A 25,211-nucleotide genomic window follows, 5' to 3' on the forward strand; every position below is an offset into this window, starting at 1 on the left:
GTCTGACAATGGCTCTGCAGATTTTATCCTGGTACCTAACAGTAGTCAGGGTACCGTTGGCTATCATGCAGAGATTTGTACAACCTTCCAAGGATATGCCATCCCAGACTATCATACTGGTTCACCATAGATGTTTCACATCTGTCACGTGCTCAGTGTGAACCTACTCTCATCTGTGAAGAGAACAAGGAGCCAGTGGCAGACCTGCCAGTTCTGGTGTTCTCTGGAGAATGTAAGTCCACAGTGTTGCACAGTGCTGGGCTGTGAGCACAGGTCCCACTAGAGGATATCGGGCCCTCATGTTACCCTCATGTAGTCTGTTTCTGACAGTTTGCTCAGAAACATATAGACCTGTAGCCTGCTGGATGTCATTTATTAGGTCTCTAGCAGTGGTCCTCCTGTTTCTCCTCACACAAAGAAGTAGATACCAGTCCTGCTGCTGAGTTGATACCCTGTGCAGCTCTCCTTGTGTAATAGCCCATATCATGGTACCTTCTTCATGCTCTTGAGACTGTGCTGGGAGACACAGCAAACCTTCTTGCATATAGATGTGTATGGATATACCATGGAGGAATTGGACTACCTGTGCAACCTGAATGTGCTGCAGGTATCACTTCATGCTACCTGTAGTGACAAGGATACTAGGAAAACAAAACAAAACTACATTACAGTAGAGAAGAATGAATCAGGAAAGATAACAAGTGAGTAAGTGTGGCAACCACCTGCAAAACCCCCTGCATTCCTCTTTTGAGGGCTATCTTTCAGTTGCTTCTCCAATGCACATGTTGTCACTTTCATTTGTACCAAACCATGTGAAATTGATTCACAATGGCTTGTTTCCTAACTGGATAGATTGATAATCCAGAGGTTTATCTGACTTGTGTTATACTGTGATAATCAAGTGTTCTCTTTTGAGCAGTGCATTTGCATATTTGTTTCTGTTTGAAATTTAGGATGCTACCTTAACCAGCAGGACTTTCATTAGAGAACCTGCTTGAATAGGTTAACTTGCAAGGTAGCTGGAGTACTTCCACTCAGTTACTGAGTAAATCATTAAAATGAAATAAGATAGTGGTAGCTCAGTGGTTAAAATGCTTAACTAGTAATTGGAAGGTGGTCAGTTCAAGCACCACCAAGTTGCCACTGTTGGGCCCCTGAGCAAGGCCCATAACCCTCAATTGCTCAAGTTGTGTTCAGTCAGAATTGTAAGTTGCTTTGGATAAAAGTGTCAGGTCATTCCTGCCATCTGCCCTCCAACACTTTAATATCTCCTGGTCATGTGTATAGCAAGTGTACAGTAAGCAAAAAAAAATGCTAATAATTCAGTAAATCAACAACCTAGTTTTATTTTTATCACAAGCATGAATTTCAAGTTTGTTTTTGCAGTTATAATTTCTTTACTGATGTATGTTAATTTGGTTTTCCTATTGTACTTATCATGATAGTATGCGCATATGATACCTAAAGGAATGATGAAAGAAGAAACATCATATATTACAATATTCTGCCCCTCTGGCCACTCACTCATTTTAAAGCATTCACCTGTCTATAATGTCTAAGTAAACACTACTCCCACATTTAAATTAAAAATAAAAGCCACAATTGATCTCAACTGGTGCTTTTTGAATTTCCTTTTCACTGCCTTGGCTCATTGTCGAGGTTTAAAATCCATTTATTTCCAGCAGTGCATAAAATGTTACTCATCAGTCTCTTGCTCATTAGAGGCTAATAGCTCATATTCAAAATAGCTGACAAATATGCAGAGCTCTCAGGGAAACACTGAAATGAAATAGAATTTCTCACCCTGATGCATTATTCTACCAGCAGTTTCACAATTATTTATTCATGTCCCCTTTTCTCTTTGTCAGAAGTTAGCATCGCTCCTAGACCATCCATTAGATTGCATCATAATCTTTACCATGAATAGTCACCATTTCTTTTCACTGGTTTTTATCCAAGTGTTGAATTAAAGCTGCTGAGGTTGGGAATATTTCCAATCAGTCACTTGAAGTGACAGGAAAATGATGAACATGAAGATTTCTGTGTATTCATCTCAATCCAGACATCTCACAGGCACTTTAGCAAAGGCAGTCCTGCCAGAAAGACAACATGCCTTGTTTCCCATTACTGCAAATGTACAGCATTATGTACAAAGATGTGAAAAGCACTTCTGTAGCTACTGAACCACCTCCTTATATGTACTCAATGATGTTACCCAAACTACTGTTTTAACTGAATACAGATAGACTGCTTACCAGTCACACACATTCACACATTATTTAGAGAAATGTTTTGAGCACCGATCTTAACCAAGTATATTTTGTTTGCCAAGGCTATAGATGAAGACTCTGGATAAATTGAATATATTATGTACACAGTAGTGTTATTCATTTAAGCAAAAATAACAGTGACTTAACAGTGACCTAACAGTGAATGACAGTTTCAGTGACTTATAGGGGTTAAAAATTTTCCATCATCATGATGGATGTCATGGAGATGAACCACCCTCATAACTATGATTCTGGATTTCCCTCAATAGCAGCTGCCCTCAATAGCAGCCTACTCTGTGTGATCTACTCTTCCTTTTGATCATTGTTACATAATGACCAGCCTACAAAGGACACAGTGAGAGAACGACATACTGATATGTGGTTGTTCCAATGGGACAAAACTTTGCCTGCTTCACTGAAGCAGTCCGAGTTAGCTCAGTCCCAAAACTGCCAAGCTAGTGAGAGCAAATCCCCTGGCACTGTGGGAACAAGGTCGTCTCATCATAGTTCAAGAAAATCCCTCTCAGATATTACCCCACTGGACTTCAAATGACGGAAGCCCAGGTAAGTGCCCAGAGTCTACATGTCAATGTCAGTGCTGCTTTGAGGAGCGCCACATGGCACAGAACATTAGTAAACAGTTTAAATTTGGAGCTCTTACTGGATGGGCTAGGGCAAACTCCAGCTCTGTGCCTTCTTCCTCTCCCCAGCTGCCTCGCTTCAGGCATTCTGGGGGTCGTGCGGTGGAGCTATATTTCTTTGTCTGTTTTTTTTTTTTTTTTGGCATGTCTGTGATGGAAGATGCCACCCAGCCTTCTGTCCCTGGCATACAAAACGCTGTCCAACCTTGTCCCCCCTGCTCCAGAGAGTGCTGTCACTGCAACCTCTTCCCTGGTGAATGCTCTCTCTTCTGCACCATGCCCGTGCTCGCTGCACCTCCAGACCTGCCAGTGGCCACACCCCACAGTTCTCCAGTCCGAATCTCACATCTCCCTTGTCTCCAGTGGGAGTTCCATCAGCCTTCCAGCCTTCTGTGTCTTCAGTGGCCACCCTGTGGTGCTCCTGTGGCTGATCCCTGCAGCACTGCTTTGGCCATCACGTTGGCCTTCACACTTGTTCCTTTGACTACCTCATTGAACTTTCAGTTTGCTGTGACTCCAGTACCTAGTTCAGTGTCTTGTCCAGTCCCCACACTCATGTCCTGTCTTTTCTCCTCTTGTTCTGCTACCAGGTCTCACTCCTGTGCCTGCTCCTTGCCTTACCCTGGTTTCTGTGCCTGCTCCTCACCATGACCTTGGCACCTATTTTGCCCCTATCCCAGTTTGTGAGCCATGTGTTAAGGGGGTGGCTTCTGTCATGATTGTTCCTTCTTTTGCATCACGGTTCCCATGGCAATGCCCATTCAATTGTTCTGTTTTTGTTTCAGTTTCTGTCTCCACCTCCTTGTCATATTTTTTTTTCATTCCTCACCCTTATTTTTCTTCAGATGTTCCTCATTGTCTTGTAATTCCTTCATGTATTTATAGCCTTTGAATACTAGTCATTTATCACTGTTACTGGTCATTGTTCCATGTTTTATGTCACAGTTTCTGCATATGACTATTTTGTGTTTGTATCCCTCATTTTCCTAGTTAACCTTGTTGTGTTCTTTTTTGTTACGCATTCTGGTTTTGTTTCTTTGTCTGACTCCCCTGGATTTTCAACCCTGGACCGTCCTTTTAACTATGATTCTGGATTTGTCCCCAATAAAACTCTCCACTGCATGTTTGTGTCCTGCCTCCATTCGCTCACTGTAACAATGTATTTACATCATGGTGACATGAAATTAAATAAAGACACATCCAATCATAATATTAAAGCATCTTTCTATTTGATCTTTGTCCATTTTAGGTTAAGGTGAATTTGTAAAATTACTGTCCTAACCACAATTCCAATAAGGATTATGCATATTAAGATAAATTACAAAAATGTTGGCTGTGCAAAAACATATTGCAAGTTTACAGCTGAATATCATATGCCAAGCTTGACATAAAAAGCTGGAATGATTTAAAATCATGTAATTTATTGTCACATAATGGATGCACAGATTGACTGGAATTTGAAGGTGTATGTGACAACTTCTTTTGTTATATAGTTAAATAGCAGTAGTGTGGTATGTTACCTAGGTAGCTGGTTGCAGGAACCATTAAAATGAAGGGTTCCTTGTAAATTTGTGAATTTCTACAGCCAAAGTAAAATGTATTATTATTATCTTATATTTATATTTATTTTATATTATTATTATTTATTGATTAGCTCCTGTTGCGTCCTTTTGTTGCTCCCTTATTAACTGATAATGCATGGTGAAGTGTCAAGTAAGTGAATTTATTGTCAACTAAGTATATATATATATATATATATATATATATATAACAGAAATAGAGTAAAATAATAATAATCAACCTGTTCATATAGGATACTTTACATATTCTTGGTTTTATATATATATATATATATATATATATATATATATATATATAATGTTTGTATTATTTTTTCTGTACACTTTTTTGTGTCCCTTTGAAGGGATAGAAGGGCCTGACTCCACACCACTGATTAAAAGTATCCTTGTAGCTCAGCTGGTAGCACAGGTAGAGAAAGGTGCTGACATGTTGTGGATTCAGTTCCCAAGGAATGTGATATATGTGTGATATACACTCATCAGCCACTTTATTAGGTACACCTGTACAATTGCTTATTAACACAGACAAATAACTTGGCAGCAACTCAGTGCATTTATGCATGTAGACATGGTCAATATGATCTGCTGAAGTCCAAGCTGAGCATCAGAACAGGGAATGGGGGGGAAAGGGTGATTTAAGTAATTTTGAATGTGGCATCATTGTTGGTGCTAGACAGGCTGGTCTGAGTATTTCAGAGAAAGATGATCTACAGTCATTTTCATGCATAACCATCTCTAGGGTTTACAGAGAATGGTGTGAAAAATAAAATATCCAGTGAGCAGCAGTTCTCTGGGTGAAAATGTCTTGTTGATGCCAGTCTGGTAAGACGAGAATGGTTTGACTGGTTTGAGCTTACAGAAAAGCAATGGTAACTCAAATAACCACTCGTTACAACTGAGGTATTCAGAAGAGCACACAACACATCGAACCTTGAAGCAAATGGGCTACAGCAACAGAAGACAACATCGGTTGCCACTCCTGTCAGCCAAGAACAGGCAACTGAGGCTACAGTTCACACGAGCTCACCAAAATTGGACAATAGAAGATTGGAAAAATGTTGCCTGGTCTGATGAGTCTCAATTTCTGCATCAATATAAGAATGGTAAGGTCAGAATTTGTAGTAAACAACATGAAAGCATGGACCCACCCTGCCTTGTATCAATGGTTCATGCTGGTGGTGGTGTTGTGTTACGGATATTTTCTTGGCACATTTTTGACCGTTTAATACCAACTAAGCATTTTATTATTACCACAGCCTACTTATGTATTGTTGCTAGCCATGTCCATCCCCATTTTCAGATGGCTACTTCTATGTCACACAGCTCAAATAATCTCAAACTGGTTTCTTGAACATGACAATGAGTTCACTCTACTGAAATGGCCTGGCAAATTTGCAGGAACTATCTGACACTATTGGACAAATGTCTCTAAGGAATGTTTCCAGCACCTTGAATCTATGCCATGAAGAATTAAGGCAGTTCTAAAGGTCCAACTAGCAAGGCTGCAGTAGTAACAAGGTGTAACTAATAATACACCTCTGGATAAAAGTATCTGCCAATTGCAAAAAATGTTAATGTATTTTTGTATGTTCTTCCTTTTGTACTTAGATTTATTAAATTCCAGTTCAGATCTGTTTATATTGGCTTTTCACATTCCTGTTTGGATGTGAACTATTTCTGTTATCAGTGTGAGCAGAACTCTGCTCTGAAAGAAGCCCCATGTGTACATTTACATAGAAAATAATATAATATGCATTACCCAAACACATGCCTGAACTACAACAAGAAAAACAACAAAATGCCCATTATATATGTGAGTTCATGAATAAAAGTAAGTGAAATTATGGTATAACTTTTCACAGCAAAGACTGTCACTGTCTTTCCACATGCCACACACACACTTCTGATCTGACAATTCTCACTGGGATCTCCTGGCCATGAATCAGATATGCATCCAGTGTCAAACTATGCGTGAAAGTGGCCTAAATCTGATTTGAAAAGAATTGTGTTCACACTGCTTAGAGTAAATTCAGATCAGTGTCACATGTGCGCAAAATAATTACATTTGGAACACTTACACCATGTAGTGTGAAACCCCTGTGGCCAAACACTACACAGCTCTACAAAGGTGCCATCCACAAAACTAAAAGTGCTGTAGCAAAAAAAAACAAAAAACAAAAAAACAAAACAAAAAAAACAACAGTCATATTATAACCACTCCCATTCTCCATCTGCTCTCCAAAAAAATGCAGCTGCATCCCCCCGAAACAACAGAGACAGACTATGTTAACTCTAGCTTAATCCTAAATATAACTACTAGGTTCTGGGGTCAATTCCTCAGGTCTATATACATCTAGGCCACAGGTTACCTTGATGGCAGTGGAGGCAATCTGGAGATGGTGGAGCTTGCGCAATGTGCTCTCACGGTCTATGAAGTATGAAGCAGCCAGCTGGTGGAGTGCTTCCAGAGTCACAGCCGTACTGTTCGAGTCACTCATGTCTGCTGTCCGGCTCAGCCTCCTCTTGTCAACAAATATTGTTAATGCCTCCTCACCTGCAACAGGGCAGAAGATGATGATGAACAGTGAGGAGGAGGAGAGAAGGCTGGACAGAAGGTAGGCTGGCAATTATTGTGGAATTATAAAGATTCTAAAGGAATAAAATACAATTTGCTGACTTTGCCTTTCACTTGCTCTGAGAATATCAAATAAAACAACAAGCAGCTTATACTGTCAATTTGCAAGTCTTGATAATGATGTCTCTACAGAGGAAAATATTTAATAAATTAAAACCAAGAGATGAAGGTTACCAGTATTTAAGAATTCATAACAGTTGTTCTAAAACCATGGGTTACAGTAATATTAGACATAAAACACAAAACTGTCAGTTCCCCACTTCACTGTTCGCAACGGCTTTCTCTCCTGGTCCTCCTATAAGACTGTAGGCATACTTTTATTACGAATTTGTTGATTAAGTTTCCTTTGTTGGTCTTGATCGATAAGTACAGTACCTGTTTGATTACTCCCACAGGTTGCGTAAACCACTCTTTTTACTTTGTTTCTCAATTTTTTATTATTAGCTTAGGTAACTACCAGTATCAACCACAAATTGTGTTAAATTTAGCATGTTTACATTGTTAGGCTTATTATAATGATTCTACTGAAATATACACTCCTGGTCTTTAATAGAATCTTAGTCAGTGCTTGTTTTTCTTATTATGGCATTTAGCTGACACTTTTATCCAAAGCAACTTACAATTTGAGCAATTGAGGGTAAAGGGCCTTGCTCAGGGATCCAACAGTGGCAACTTGGCAGCAGCAGGGCTTGAACTAGCAACTTTCTAATCACTAGTTGAGTACCTTAACCACTGAGCTTCTCTCTGCTTAGTCTAGAAACATACCTTGGTTATTACATCTGTGAGCCCAGAGTGATATTAGACTTTTTGATAGACTAGAAATAATCACTTATTGAATTGACAACTTTCATGAGTTGAGACTGAATCATTAATACATTTATTAAAATTAATTAATTTTCCCATGTTAATCAGGGCAGTACCCCAATTAAATTTACCAACTGTAACTGACTATTCATTAAAAGTACTAAAATCAATACAATGAGTATGCACCAGTTAATGCAGGCACTACACATTTTTACATATACTGTCCCTAAATAAATGTTAGTAAATATGTTACAAAAATTGAAAATGAATACTAGAATAGACAAGTAAACATGTCAGTTAGAGGCTACCTGCCTTATAAAACAAAATAATTTTTAAAGGGAAACAAATAATATATCAACACATAAGCAAATATTCTACTACCTCCCAATGTAGCTGAGAGCAGGAAGTGTGTTCCATATTTCTTGATGATGTTCTCAGTGATGGTGCTAATGGCAGGACGACGACCCAGTTGCCTGATGGTCTGCATGAACTCTGGGTCGAGGGGCAAAGGAATGCCATTGTCCTGTCTTTCCAGAGCCAAGCTGTTCACCTTCCAGCGTCCGAACTCTCTGAAACACACACACACACACACACACACACACACACACACACACACACACACACACACACACCCACCCACCCACCCCATTAGGAAATGACCTCCAGTGAGGAGTGAGGACATTGGTGAAACTGATTGCTAAGGGAGAATTCTCTTTAGGGCCTAGCTTCAGAAGCTAGGAATAGGCTAGTCTTTCTGAAATTGGTCCTCTTTCTGCAACAAAGGGGGAGAAAATCACAAAATGAGGGGCAAAATAATCCTCACACAGCTTGTGTTCAAAGAGGAGATGCATATTCAGATAAGACCTGCTGAGGAGAAAATGCGATGACTGCATGTCCTCTGTTCCTGCTATTTGAATCTCTTTTGAGCATCTCTCCTCCTTTTTACCATGATGTTTCTACTCAGTTTCTGGGAATTGATCCAACCTGCAAAACTAGTTGCCGCCCCACCCCCCACCCCAGTGTAATCTAGTGCCATTTTATGTGACATTTGGTTCCATAAGTTGAGTTTTGGATAACTAGGTGCAATCAGAGACTTGGAATTAGTCTTGTCTCTGAAAGAAGTGCAAAAAGCATGCAAGATGACATTTACTAAAATTCTTCTTGACAACTGCAAACTAAGGATTTTCTATATTTGCTTACTTTTTACAGTAACAACTGTTTGGTGCAGTAGACTGAATGTTGCTGATGGAGCTATTGACAATCAAACTCGACTTGATCGAAGGAAAAACTGTACTGCTTATGTACTGTAATATTGGTTAAATTAAGCTTTCATTAAAATAAGACTAACATAATAATTAAATACAGTAATAGGAATAAGTACTAAGGGAGAAGTGCAATACCATAAGTTCACTGTAGCCTCATGTGGTGCAGTAAATGTTCTGCCACTTAACCTCCATAACCTCAATGACATGAGCTTTGAAACACTAGTGAAATCATTGGGTTTTTTTTTTACTGTTTTTCCTCCTGGTTAATCGGCTCATTATGGCTTATTTCATGTAGCACATGGCACACCTGCATAATGAAAAGCAATGATTACTGCTGTGTCAAAAATAGACAGACAGAGGGAGAGAGAGAGCATTAAACCATGATCGACATTATGTCAGAGCATAGGGAGATGATGGACAGTTATGGATGGAGCTGGAGGCTAATCCACCACTGAGCTCCTAGTGCAGCCACACAGCAGGAGAACTCTTACTGAAGAACTACCTGCCACATTTCCCCACTGAGACCTGTGGCTACACAGAGTCAACAGCATGAACACACTTCAGTGGAACCATCAAAGGACAAGGGAAAACTAACACTATCATTCAGGATGCCACTGAGACAGGAAGTCACTGAGTCTCTAATGCACCCTAACATTTGCAGAAGCACTGAGAAAATCAACTATTTGGGAAATTGTCTTATGCTAAGAGGAAATTTAAGAATATCCAGACTCATTTTGCAAAACCCAGTCACCCACTTCTTTTCCAATTATCTTTTCCAATTAGTCAATCAAGTCTTGCAGTAAATTATAAATGCTTAATTTGTAGAATGCTTGCCAAAGAAAAAAAATTATCTTACTCCACAGAACAATGCTTTATATCTTTTGAAAATGAAGTGTAAAAAATATAAATATATGAGGCATAAGTTAATGGTTTGATAGGACGTTTGTATAATTATTGCCATAACACCATAACATCAAATGTTATATTTTGTGTATAGATGGTACCCCTTGTGTAATAATGTGTTTAAGAGTTTGAATAGAAATAATTAGAGATTGAATAGAAAAATAGTCTATGACCATTCTGGATGAATTGATATTATTGCTATCAGTGTGACACTAGTCATTATCCCACCAAAGGACTTGACTTTACTAGCTCACTTGCTATGACAGAGGGGAAAATAAATCAAGAAGTGTCCAGTAAGAATGCAGGCAACAAAGAAAAACAACTGCACATTATAACTACAGCAGAGGTCATATTAAGGGTGTTAGATTAATGCCAAAGGCGTCAGCAGGGTTGGGAGGGTTATTTTTAAAACTATATTCTATTATAGATTACTGATTAAAAATATATTTGTAACCTACTCCAAATGAATACTATATAAATATATTAAATCTTATTACATTCTGTTAATTTTGAATTACTTTAGCCCATTAACTGACAAAGAGTTTCAGAATATAAATGCCCTACAATGCCAGCAGTATGGCCTCCATCGAGCTCCCCAGAAACTCTTGTATTTTCCTTGTGCAGACTCATAAACAACTCAGCAGATGTGTAAAAGTTGTCCATATAAACAACTGCTCTTGTCTAGGTAAAAGAGGCAACTGAAAATTCTAGTGTAAGAAATACATATAATATATGCAAAACTGGTGCACACTTCAGGAGTGTCCAAGATTTTGTATATATATAATTTATAATTTATAATTTATTTATTTAGTTTTTCTGGATGATGAACCAGTGTATCACCAGCTAGTAGTACTCCAATATTTCCTCATACTGACCTCAATATTGCTAGGTGCAATATTAGCCGCACCACAATATTGTGAAAGTGTGGTGTGACCATGGCTTAACTAATGTACCAAAAAACTAATGAGAAAATATTACACAAACTCCCTTAGAAAACCACAAAAAATGGCAGTCACTCCTTACCATCAGCAGGCATGCAGAGTAATCAGACTATACACAAAATTAAACACATTACATGTTATATACAAATACCAGCTAAATTGAACAGGAAATGCATATCAAAGTATGCTCAATAATCCAGGTAAAGAAATCTCATAAAGTTTAATCAGTTCCTGTGAACTCCCAGTTTAATAATAAAAGAAACATTTAATCACCCCTCCAACTGACTTTGTCAGTCTCACCATACAAAAGTTTTCCAAACTTAATAAACAGCACCCTTGCATAAGAACCATTTACATAACAATGAACATTGTATACATAACAATGAAATCAGTTTTATATGCAAATTACATTCATCATTAATATAATATATACTATTCACAAAATTGTCCGAAGCTGTTTGAACAGGACAATGTTACTGGCAGAACTTTACTCTATACATTACTGATCAGTACTTAAAGTTTGTCTCTCATCATCCACTGGAGTACAAATTCGGGTTCTATAATCATCTGAAATCATAGACCAGACAGTATCCCCACTGACACAGTGGCCAGGGACACATTAAGGCCCTGAGCAAATGGTTATGGTTATCCTAACTGACATGTAAACTGTCCGAACAGTAGAGATGTTTATTTTTTAAACATGGTGTCCCAGTCAATTTCAAACCACCAAACACACTGCACCAGAAACTGATCCACCCCAGGGTCCTCCAGTATAAGTAGAGCAATGTAGTATACGCTGACAATTGCTGGGAGGAATGCTCTGAATTGTACATTGGGGGAAAAAACAGCCACTGGCAAAATAACCAAGGGGGGTCCTGAGAGAACATCTTCCACAGTCTGCTGTGTTTGCAGTTATTCCGCAAGCCAATCTTGAATAGTACATATGGTGCACATGGTAATTTGCATATGAAACAGATTTTCAAAAAAAATTCAAAACAAAACAATTTTCACTGTTACTGGTTCCGGTTGCAGTTATTATGCAATGGTGCTGTTTATTAAGCTTTGAGACCTTGAGGTCCATTTATCCATTTATCCTGGCATCCATTTCAAGTTTAAATTGATCAGTAAACCCGGGTGTGGCTAGAACAGCAGAACTACTTAAAGCTTTCACTTGAATGCACACTGACATGGTCATTAATAAGGTTAGTGAGAGGTAACACAACATCTGAGAAATATTTGCAGAAATCAGTGTAATAACCCACGATGCTGTTAAATTACCATTTTGGTTGTGGAGTGTAGAATGAATTAATTGCTTGTACTTTAGCATCGAGAGGGCATACTATAACAATTCAGGCTACTGAGATAAGGAATTTCACTCTTACTGCTGTCACATTTTTTGAGGATAAAGACCAGAAAGAATCCTATAATCTAGTACACACTGTCTCCAACAACTGCATGTAGATCCAAATAGAGCACCTCATTGTCAATGTAAAGTTTACAGTTAGTTGTTTGCTAAAGTTTAGATATCTGAGTACAATATTCATAAGGCACTGAATGTGGATAGGGCATTCCGCAATCTGATTGCCATCACAGTGTACTGTAAAAAAACTGACAGAGAGTAGCAAAGGCAGAGATCTCGGCTGTATAAAGCATGAATTAGACTTGCCAGTATCCCTTCGAAAAGTTTAGTTTACTAATGACTTTTTTCACACCTGTTCAGTCAACACAATCCACCATTGTAGATAAAGGAAACAAATCAATGAAGCATATAACTTTCAATAACCTGCACAGAACCAGAAAGAGCCATTGGGCTTTGGCACAAAAAGACACGGGGAGCACAACAGACTGCTGCTGGGAACTGCAAGGCCTTTTTCTAGCTGGTTTTCTTTACAAAAGAGGAAGAAGTGTTTGTGTGGATTAATGTGGTAAGGGTGCTGCCTAATGGGAGGATGTGAACCAACATCGATGTCATGCTGGAGAACAGAAGTGTGAGTGGGAATGTCTGAAAACAGAGTACTGAATTTCTTAAACAGAGCTGTACGATCAGCCTGAGCAGCTCATGGAACGCCTGACAGTTTCCCTGAAATCTGTTGTAAACCAAGAGAGTTAGAAACTGAGCACAGAGTACACAATTTCTGCCTAGATGAAGCTTATGCTTGTTCTGGTGAATATTTAGCAGTAGGAAGATGGAAGGAACGAGAGGGCTGAATACAACCTAATTTAGATAATGTCAGTGTATTAAATACATGTACCATATACAAAAGAGGTGTTAACTTTAGGAGAGACCAAGAGCAAAAAACAAAACCCCCATTTAAAGTCAAAGCACAGTAACTTATCTATACAATACAAAAAGATAGTGTAGTATTGTGTCTCCCTTAGAAAACCACAAACCACAGCCCAAAATAAAATGTCTGTCTCTCCCTACCAACAGAATACACACACAATAATCACACCATGTACAAATATAGACATACCATATACTATATACAAATCTACATTGGCAACCAAGTTAAAGAAGAAAAGACAAGCTCATGGTGGAATCCCGAAACAAGTCAAACATGGTTTAAACAGACAAAAGGTCTCTCAAAGTCACACAAGCCTTACCAATCACAACAATAATAGAACACATACAAAGGGAGCTCAGCAAGGTAAGCCTCCCTTGTATGGCTCGGGATGGAGCCTTTTAAACATTGGTCAGCAGTCCCTAAGAATTGGAGTGGAGCAGGATCCTAAGAGTGGAGGAGAAAACTGGACAGTGGGATCTGGAACATCACAAAACACTCATATGTACAACACACTTGAGGAACACAGGATATAACATGTCTCTTCTGCGGTAGTCCCACATTGTTGAGAAGGCTCTTTGCTACAGAATGCCCAATGCCCAGTCTATGCTCCTAAACTCCTGTCAAATTGGCTCTACTGGTATTTGAGGCCAGGCATACCTCTGCAAAAAGAGGAACCTAGGCTCTGGCTCTGAGGATTTTATTCTGATACCTGAGCAAAAAGCCGTTCAAGACATTGTAACAAAATCGACCAAAACATTAGGTCGCCCTATGCCCAAACTATTCAGTCTGTCATATCGATGGCTATATTTCCCCAGTCTTTCAGACTTGCTTGTGGAATTATCTGAACATGGATGTGACAGCATGAACAAAAGAGGAAAGACTTTGATAAAATATTTGTTAAAACATAATTAGAAACTGTTACATATGGCATGATATGTGTATTGAATTATAACTGTTTTAAATTGTATTATAACTTCTGATTGTCATGGTAAGATAATAAATGCTAAGCAATGGTGGAATATTAGACTTATTAGAAAATGAGTTCCATTTCATGTGCTATAAAATAAGCAAAGAAGACAAACTACAATGTACCATGGGAGAAGTACTAAGGCAAATGAAAGGATGAGTAGACTTTATTAAGCATAATCCTCCCAATATATTCTCTCCATCACTCCCTTAAAATGACCAGATTCTGTGTGTAACCCATTTCACAGGTAACAACTAAGATGACTGCAATGCATCTGAGGTGAAAGATTGTGTAGTGTGTGTCAATCATTTATGTAGCATATGCACCATTACATCCCCTAAACAGGTTGTGGGCCATAAATGTCATGTAGCATGAACAGCGATTTTGAAAGTAGTGTAGTGTCCACAAGGCATATATTAACCAACATTATAGAAAACTAACATGACATCAAACAGTAATGACACAGTTTAAATATGCTGTCTAGTCAAGGTAAATGAGACACGTAAATATAATAGACCACTGAAGTCAAGTGCCATCTAGCAATTGTCAAGCCTTATATTAGGAACTCTGGGTGTAAAGGATATTTCTTTTTAGGAAAAATGAATGGTGCTCTCAAAAATCACCTTGATTGCACCCTGTGAATGACGAACTGAAAGGAGTGGATTAATATCTAGAGGATTCTTTGTATTTGTTCTTTCAGTCACTGTATCTTTTGTACACCACAAACAATCCATGATCAACCTGCAATACCTGCACTGGAAATCAGAATTGACATATAAAAGTAGGCTTTTGCAGGCCCTCACAACTCAATCCTGTAGTTGACTCATTTGAGAGGGGAAAACTAACTCTGAAGGCCAGGGATATCTGTGAGAAAGAGGGAGGCCAGTGTCTAGAAATGCATAAACAGAAGAAGGGTCCTCATATTGTAAAATGGCCAGGTATTAAAGAGTTTAAAATAATTTAGTTACAATGATTGAGCCCATGAATTAATGTTTAAAATGTCAGCTATGGCAAAAGGCATATTATGTGGTAGAACATCTCATAATAATTTTTTTCTGCAAATAAATTATGTTAAAATAAATTAATCAAAACAATGTAAGTGTTGGTATAATCTTGGTATAAATTGATATAAGTTTTATGAAGTTTTATGTAAAAAGAATGATCAAAAACATGAGAAGAGATAAGTGTGGTATATCACATGCATGTGCTCTTGAGATATAAATTAAACAGACTTCTGAATGTTCCTTGCCATTGTGGTCAAGGTTTACAGCATGTCATTTATGGTATATAGATACATGCACTGTTGATTAGTTTTCAGACAAGCTTGCTGATGACTTTATGTATTGTACAGGTATTGCTCTGCTATTAAATAAGTTTCATATTCTTTATCTCTGTAGTGTGGTGTCCTTCTGAAATGTTGTTATTTATCTTGAAATTAGATGACAGAATTCTTCCCATACCTTTCCCCTTCATTAAAACATTTACAATTCAATGCACCCAGCATACTTATTTCTCTCAAATGTCATTGGGTGCTCTGAACTGCAAGATGACTGGTAGTTAAAATAGGAATATTGCTAAACTGAATTTACTAAACATTAAAATCATGTCAAAAAGCTAATTTGCGTATCAGATGAAGAATTAGTGGCATCGTTTCCTATATTACCTACAAAGTACAGTAACAAGAGCTAACTGACAACTGGAAGGTGTCATAAAAGGCCACTACGAGGGAAGAAAACTATAGTAACAGGAGTGTGCTATCCTATGACATCAAATCAGTATCTAGTAGCATTATTTTACTTGTAGCAAAGTCCTTGAAGTACCAAACTCTTGCTTTTTAACTCTTTAATGACCTCATAACTTAAAATGCTCTAGTGATATTTGGGAGAAAATGAATATAGGACAATATGTATTGGACTTGGGACATTTTTTGGTTACCACAAGGTGTTACAAGCAATTTTCAAAAACTTTTTTTCCATTAACAAAAACCTTTAAACACGTTGTATCTTAGCTAGCTATATGGGAATACAGTACTGTACCACATAGCAAGAGACTTATTATTAGGCATTCATTTAGCTGATGCCATCCAAGGTGTCTTATAACTTGAGGGTTAAGGGCCTTGCTCAGCAGTAACAACTTGGTGGTGCTTGAACTGGCAACCTTCAGATTACTAGCCAAGTACTTTAGCCACTGAGCTACCACTGCCAGATGAAACACTAGACAGTCAGTCAAACTATAACAACAATTAGTTGACTTATACTTGACAATTTTTCAAAACCATTTTTTTAAATTTTTGTGTTTAATTGTACTTAAAAATCCTTGTGCTATTCTTTAACTAAAGCAGACCAACTAACTAACTAAATGAACAAACAAATAAATAAATCTGATATTGCAACATTATGATGTTAATTTAGCAAAACGGGTTGTTTTTGAATCCTTGGTTCTTAAAGGGATCAGTCAGACAGTGTGCATGGCTCAATCGGTTCTTACAGGACTTAGCAACAGATGCTTCCTTCACCAATAAATAAAGCTGGCTCAATCTAGTGCTACCCTCATCATTATTGTTTAAAACAATATTCCAGACTAGCCCTGACTGCTTCAAATATACTTTAATTGATTTTGAAAAATAGATATTAAAGAGAAATTCTAAATAAATAAATTAATTAGTATGTAAAATTTGTAAATACATGTGCAATTATATTAATTTTTTTGAATACTTTTAAATGATAGACCATATCATTTAACTCCTATTGATTACATATTTGACTATACAATTGAATTCTTTAGTGTTGGACTAAAGAATGTGTTGGTTATGAACAAGGCATCACACATTCCATCATGTATCTGGTATGCACAAATAGGCATCTCTGTGTCAAAAAGTATAAAGATCAGTGCATTTCAGTCCATTAATTCAGCCTCATCTGTTATTAAAACATGATTATCAAGCTAAAAACAGGATAAACAGCTGAATTTGTATACTTGCTGAACAGGATACTTGCTGAATTTGCTTCAACTGTCACTTGCCCACAGTAATCACACACACACACACACACACACACACACACACACACACACACACACACACACACACACACACACACACACACACACATAATAATAATAATAATAAATAAAAAGGTAAGCTGGAAGCTGGATCTTCAGAAGTCTCAGAAAGCTATGTTCAGGGAAAATGTCTAACTTTCTAAAGTGGAGTTCATGTTTAACCAGGTGCAAAACTTGCCAGAAATCTTGACAGTCTTTGGAAACCATCTCTGCTGCCTATTTTGGCAGTGTTTTGCATGCAAACTCTAAAATGATTTTAACAAAACCCCAGTTATAGGCAACAGCATGCATTTAGTTTCCCTAATGTGCAGTTAGGTCATTGATAAGGCAAAGCAAAACTTGAATAACATTTTGAAAGTTTTTTTATTTTTTTACTTGCATGCTTTTTAAAAATTGGTAAAATGCATCTCGTGAAGAGCAAATCAAGAACTACATAAAATAGCTATTCATGTGTTACAAACTTAGTAGGCCTACCAACAAACAAAATGATCCTTTTTTATGATCATTTATGATTATTAGGAAAATAGGTCTCTTAATTAGGTCCTTTATTTGGAATGCACAACAATTTCAGTAATGAATTCCATGAGATGGTTGATAAAAGGATATCACTATGTCATTAATCATATTATTTTAATTATGAGACAGCATGAACCCTATTAATCAAAATATTACAATAACACACTTGATTACAGTGATCTGAATATTCACACTAAATTTGAAGTATAAATCAGAGAAAGCTGTGGCAAATAACCCACATTAATAACTGTTCTTAAGCAGTTTAGCAAGGGCTGTAGTCTGTTCATTTCTCACATGCAGTAGAAAATATTTCATTTTCCATGCTAAGTGTTTGAATAATGAGCAAATGACAGTCTCACTCTAACAAAGGGTCTGAATCTGATCAGTTTATGATTCCCCACTTCTGTACTCCTGAGACCTAGAATTACCCTGTGAACACACATCAAAGCAGATGACACTATTATGCCACAACAGGGGTTGATTTTGCAAAAGTGGTCCATACCTCCCAGACACTGTCAGGTGAAGCTCTGGAGGCACTTACTGGAAGCTTGCCTTACTGCACCTAGCAGTGAACTGTTCCCACAGGGATGCAGACCAGCTTAATCTAGCTCCTTAAAGTTATGTTGAGTGTACATGAAAACACAGCATTGCCCTATGGAGAAAGCAATGCTCTACCAAAATGGACCAGTTGTCAACCAATGGATTTGAAACTCCACTGGGAAGAATTCCAATAGTTTTTGAGGAAAAGGATTTTGAGATTTGTTGACATTGTTCTGAGACCAGTAATTTCCAGGGTAAAGTGATTGAGCTGACTGGCTGCCAAATCTGCAACCTGTCCTCCAAATGTCTACATCACATAAATTAATGAAAGAGGCACGTCCATGCAGAACATTTGTGTGGAAAAAAGGCCAAACCTTGTTTGCTCATAGTAAAGCCCTACTGGAGAGAGGGAAATAAACTGGCTAAAAATGTGTGTATTACAGCTTTTACCTGTGAATGTTTTGATGCTAAAATCATCAGGCCACAAACTGATGCAGTTATGAGGTAGTATTTCAGTAGTTACATTTAATTCAAAATCCTGTTCAGCAACAGATTAAAGCACTGGTTAAAGGATGGGAGTCACCTTAATTTATACAATGAAACCATTCAAAGTATTTAAAGCTAAATCAAATAAAACCACCCCAAAGTTGAACTCCGTTCAATGGCAAAATATATATTATACACAGTTCTGTTATGGGTGCCATTTTTACATTTACATTTTGTTGAATACTTTTATCCAAAGCAACTTGCAATTCTGACTGAACACAGTTTCAGCAACATTTTCAGCAGAGTGTTAATGGCCTAGCTCAGGGGCACATTTCCTTCAAGCTCAATAAAGTGTTATCTATGAGCAAGGCTTGCTGAGGCTAAAGATGAAAGAAATTGCTAATTTATGCTGTACCACATGACACAGGTGAAGATATACAATAGGCATGATGTCTAAGTGATTAATGAAGGGCTTGTACCTGAAAGGAGAACCCGGATCCCAAGCTGATTTAAAGCATCACAATTTTTTGTGGAATTATGCGGAATGAGCCAGACTGGCTGGCTGTATTGTATGCAGAGGTAAAAGGGAGTAAATCCCTTTTCACATCTCTGTGGATGGTCCCTTAAAGAAATGACTTGCATAACAACACATTTTCCTGCTCAAAAGCTATTCAGCACTGTCAACTGTGAACTCAAGTGAGCCATCCAATAGATGATGACAATATTTTCCTATTCTGGATTTGTGCTAAATGCCTGTGTAAGGTGTTGCTTATGAAGAGAATTTGGCCATCAGCTTGCTTGAAGACAAAGAAACACTGTTCTAATCATGTGTGTGATGAGACAAATAACTGCAGTTAGAGCAAAGTAATAAATCCAAATTAATTATTTTGTGTAACGAATAAAGACTGAACACATTTTCATTATAAAAAGATGCTATTGCCATCACAGACAATTGTTCACAGACCACCATTAGCATTAATTGTTGTTACCAAAGTGTGTTCCATTCAATAATATTCATTATGCTTAATGTTCTGTCAGGTTTTGTTGGAAATGTCAACTCACTGAACCCTTAATTATTAATAGAAATCTCCATCATCTAGCTCAGAAATGCCTAGTCAGGGTTTTAATGTGGATTGATTAGTCAAATGTAGTCTGAATGTATACCTTGTAAGATCTGATGCTGTTGGTCACTGACGCCTGGAAAATAGTGAGACAACCATTTGTCTCCTGTCAACAAAGCTGCCATTGCTGCATTCTCAGCCAAGCGCATGGATGATGTAAATATTCATCCTCTGTAATGCAATTACTCTTTCTCAGATTCACTCACTGACCCATGAAAGTGGATTTAAAAGAACTGGATCACTTTGCAGTATACCCATTTCAAACAGTAAAGCAATGATGTGTATCTGTGTATATGTACATCTATGTCTTTCAACCAGTGAATCCACACTGACATTTACCATAAGTGACCTCAAGCAGAACAAACTTATCTGTCAAAGCAGAATCATGGCCTTCATAGTGAACTAGAAGAGCAATCTAACAGCAATGGCTAAAGACCCAGTAGGTGTTTTGTCCTTGAGTGTGCTATGAATGCTTGTCTCTAGGGAATTGCATGTCTTGAAACATAAATAATGAGACAATTAACCAAGGCCTAACTTCACTACCCTCATTTCCCTATACTCCTTCTCTGTCTGGCCTTGTGTAATAGCTTTTTTATGTTATCTCTGTATTGAGCACAGCAAAGGGCAGCGTTAACTATCATGGACCCATTGACATATAAGTGAATAGGGCTTAAAGTATCATATAATCTAAATATGTTCTACATACTTTTCTGCAGTAGGCTTTTCATGATCCAAGTAGAGAAAATTGTCTTATTGCTATATTTAATTAAAAAAATTACAAAGTAGAAAAAAAAAAGAAAATAGCAAGCGAACGTATGGATAACCAGAGGATTGAAATCCTGAACAAGATACTCAGTGTTTCTAATTTATTTTTTTCCAGATGTGTTGTACGCTAGATATTATGTATTAGATGCTAGAGATATTATGGAGGTCTTCACAAATTGGACTAGGAAACAGCATTAAAGCATGGGCTATTTGATTTAAGCTTTGATTCCATATAGGGAAAAAGTGGTACATGCTAACCCTGACCCTCAGATTGGTGGTTACCATGTAAAGGCTTGTATGAGAAAACATAACTGTATTTTTTTTCTTGAGCATACTTGCTTTCATTTGAGCCCTCCCGCATTTGTGGAGTCTCAATGAATGTGAAAAGTCTTTTCATTCACTCTGCAGCTTCTGTTATTTGTCTGATAACTTATTAAATCAAATATTTTACAAGTGTAATATATATATATATATATGAACATACACACACACACACACACACACACACACACACACACGTTAACTAAGAAGCAAAGAAGTTTCTCAGAAATGACTGATAAGCTCAACATTTCTCCCGAAGTTTTCCTCCTCCTTTTCTTACTCAGCTTTTATTACTCATTGCCTATATACAAAGGCATCCTTTCACTGGATTAAGAGGTAGCTTCAAAGCAAACATTGTGGGGCTATAAGATAAAGTATGTGGATTCTCTTCACACTTTATTTTTTCCACTTTTATATTACTGTTTTGAGCCATCATTATTCTAAGGCTCCTCACAGGAGAGCAGACGAACTTGATGTCCTGCAAATTCAGGAATCTGTACACAGGTTGAATAATGTAAAGAAAACTAAAATATTTTTGCTTTTCTTCACTTACAGCCTCAGGCTGTGTGACAGAGGGTTGGGTTATATGGGGAGGGTTATATACTGGCAGATGGGTTGCTGTGAGAAAGTTTGCAGAAGCAAATCCTTGCTTACATGCAATCCTCTCTGTTTCTCAGATGCTAACAGATAAGTTTTCTCTGCGCAAGGTGACAGCACTTGTCGGCTTAGCCAGAGCTGTTCTAGATACAATGAAAATCAGTATTAACTCTCCCATTCAAAGTCTTGCTAATGCTTCACATGAGACCTGAGTGCAAGCTAAAGTAGACACTTCAGAAAACAGTGTGTAAAAAATAAGGACAGGTTTGCATGCATGAAATGAAACACATGAAATGTACCTTTATTTTTATTCACAAAATTAAGCTGTAGTCTTATTTGAACAGGTGCCAAATGCTTTTACATGATTTGTTTTTATTTCTGTTTGTAAACAGCAATAATAATTAAAAATGTTCATCATGATGGAATGGGAAAGTTAAAAAATCTTAAATCTAATATACCACAAGGTTGATGAGCTTTTACAGCTTTAAAAAATCACAGAGTGGTTTTAAGGATAATGGAGGAGTCTGCATGAGCTACACAGACAGAGCAGAACTCTACACTGCTCTATAGAGGCTTACATCAGAGCAGCGCACAGCAGGACCATATACATTCAATGATATCTGACATACTGTATGTTACAGAAGCATTTTTCAAGCAACATTGAAACAAGGTGAGACAAGGTAGACATTGCTCTGTACAATTAAAGTAATTGTGTCTTAAAAAATCTCAATTTAAGATGTATCATAATTTCAAAGTACTGCTCTCTCTATTTGCATTTTCTGCCTACATTTAGAGACTGGGATGCAGAACTTCTTTTTCAGTTCAGACTTCTAGATGATATAAACCCATACAGTCCTTCTGAAAGCTGGGGTCCTGCCTGCCACACAAACATGCACACACACACACACATACACACACACACACACACACAGACTCGCTCCAGCATCCTAGCCTACCAGCAGGGGGAGATCCGGCATCTGCAATTGCACTCCTCTTGACGCGGATTTTGTGCCGCTGACAAAAAAAAAAAAAGTAAAAGAGCCAGAGGAGAATTTGCAAATGTGCCGAGATATAGAGGAGAGCGTGTCTGACTAACCCCTGTGTTGCCATCTCCATCTGTGCCTGGCAGCGAGGGCCACCAGTAGTGCCAAACAGCCTCATTTCAGCTGGCTTCAGTCCTCTCCTTTCGTGCTGCTGTTCAGCTAAACCTCTATGCTCAAACTCTGCTCAAGTTCTGTCAGCATCATACCTGGTGTAAGTCATTCCTAATCATCTTGTTTTAAAAGTTTTAGTGAATCCCACTGAACTCTTGCTTGATGGCTCAGCAGGCAAATACATGTTTGGATTTTGTTTTGGATCTCTATGTGCTGTTTTCAGGGCATATTTCTGAGATTTTGTTGTAATTTTGCTATTGGTAGCCATTTGTAATAGTTACCTCTAGATTTTGTGAAATAAAAGATATATGTTCAAAAGACAATCTGCACCAACAGATCTACTGTTCTTTCAAGCCTCAAACAAAAGCCCAATTACTCACCTGTAAATTTTGTACTTGGTGGTGAAGCCCTGTTGGTACCTCTCCACAAAGTCTGCAAATTCCTGAGAGTGATGAAAAGGCCCTTTGTCCGAAAGGAGCCACCCAAATGTACCCACAGCATCACGGGACCCTGCAGCAGAGGCTAGAACCCAGCAGTGAAGGCTTAGCACAATACACTCCCATGGACACATCAGATATGCCAGTCTAAACGCAATCCACCGGCAGCTCATGCTTCAACCCACGGCTCGACATTCTCTCAGGACTTTCTTCGCTTCCTGGAACTGCAAAGAGACAAAGGCTGGAGATCAGGATGCAACTCTGGCCTGTATTATACTGTACAGACAAGCTCTGATAGTCAGGACATTTTATTCATGTGCTCAACTAATTTAGGACTCAGCAACATCTATCAAAATTTGGCTACTTCAAAATGCCATGCAGCCTACAAGTTGAAATTACACATCTTTAAAAGTGAAGGGTATAGAGTTTGTGTACTTTCCTAATTATTTAACGTAAGTAGCCTTCAATAAATAAATAAATAAATAACAATAACAACAGCAAAATTAACAACGTCAACACCAAGCAAACAAGTTCTGTAAGCTCAGAATGAAATGCTGTCTTACATCTGTATTAATTTTTGTTTTTTAGCCATTCTATTCAAAAGCTCGACACACTACAGTTAAAGAATTTGTGTACGTGAATGTGCATTTGCGGGTGACCTTCCGCTCATTTCACCTTAATGTTTAGAGAACTGCAAAAAGCTGGAGCAAATAACGCGCATCGCTCAAACCAGTACACACGGCGCTTGTCGTCTAAGTCATCGCATCCACTCTTGAGTACGCTAGTCCAAATGTCCTTTGAAGTACAGCCCGACGGTAAAAAGAATTAAGAAGAATGCGCGAGATTCTTTTGTCACCAAAAAATAAACTCTGACATTTCTCCCTCCTCCTCTCATACTTTCTTTCCCGGTAGAAATGTTTCTTGTGAGGACGAATTCGAAGTTAATAAGAAAAACATCGCGTAACCGTTTAGTTGCAGGAGCAGTTCCTATCGGTACAATATGCTATGATTTCACACTATGTCCATGTCGTCTTTGGGATGTTCCGTAAAATACTCCATAGAATTGCGAGTGTGTCGGATGCTCAAAACGATGCTCCTTTGCTCCGTAAAAACGTCCAATTTATTTCTGAGCCGATCGTACCCCACTCCTCATTGGTTGCTTGAGAAAAAGCTAGGGAGGGATTTCGTGGACTGACAAGATATAGACTACTTGCCTGTATTACTTACAAAGCAAGTGAGAATTTGTTATCTATAAAAACAACTTGCTTAAGCTATGTAAAATCTTTAACGAAATTCAACTTAATCTTATAACTCCAATATATTCAAATGAAATATTCCTTCATATGTGTCATCACCACCGTCATCAACACCACTGTGAATCTTTTAACACTAGCATTACCAACATTACTCTGGGAAATTGATGCTTGCCCTAAGTTAAGGCTCAGTTCAGATGTGGTGTTGGCTCCGGTTAGTGTGCTGTCAAATAGGCTAGTGTGAAGCTTAAAGTCAGCTAAGAATAATAAGTTGTGCTTTAAAAGTGTTTGTTTGATATAGTCATCTCCAGATAGGTTTATTGGTTATAAATAAATAAAGGATCATAAAATTAAATAGCTAAATGCTTCAGCTACTTTTGCTGATTCCTGAATTACTGACAAATTGTGCACTTCTCTTTAGAAGCAGCATGTTGCAGACTCATTTGTGTATTTATATTTTGTATCCAGAATGAAAACACAACATCATGAATTGTTTTGGGAACATGGATGGGCAGAAAAGTCATTCATTCACAAAATACTTTTGTAATCAACCATGTGAACTGAACAGTAATGGGTGGGGGGTAGTGTGGGGTGGGGGAGTTACATGTGAACAGTTTTAAATAATGATGTATCTGAAGTCAGATCACAGCCTCAGATGTAGGGGAAATTG

At 37.9% G+C, this 25,211-nt stretch overlaps 1 protein-coding gene across 1 annotated transcript in view; it reads right to left on the minus strand.

Moving 5' to 3' along the window:
- The window catches only part of brinp3a.1 (bone morphogenetic protein/retinoic acid inducible neural-specific 3a, tandem duplicate 1), a 40,839-nt gene extending 16,468 nt beyond the window's left edge, over nucleotides 1–24,371 (minus strand). The window contains exons 1-4 of the mRNA XM_026998878.3: nucleotides 23,964–24,371; nucleotides 23,232–23,512; nucleotides 8,312–8,499; nucleotides 6,861–7,045 (exon numbers count right to left, since the gene is read on the minus strand). Coding sequence (XP_026854679.2) covers nucleotides 6,861–7,045; nucleotides 8,312–8,499; nucleotides 23,232–23,461 — 603 coding nt within the window. The 5' untranslated portion in view covers nucleotides 23,462–23,512; nucleotides 23,964–24,371. The remainder of the gene's footprint in view (nucleotides 1–6,860; nucleotides 7,046–8,311; nucleotides 8,500–23,231; nucleotides 23,513–23,963) is intronic.
- Between the last annotated feature and the right edge of the window lie 840 nt (nucleotides 24,372–25,211).

Source organism: Electrophorus electricus, chromosome 7 (assembly GCF_041902795.1).
Source record: "Electrophorus electricus isolate QZ-2024a chromosome 7, ASM4190279v1, whole genome shotgun sequence".
In the NCBI taxonomy this organism is placed as follows: Eukaryota; Metazoa; Chordata; class Actinopteri; order Gymnotiformes; family Gymnotidae; genus Electrophorus; species Electrophorus electricus.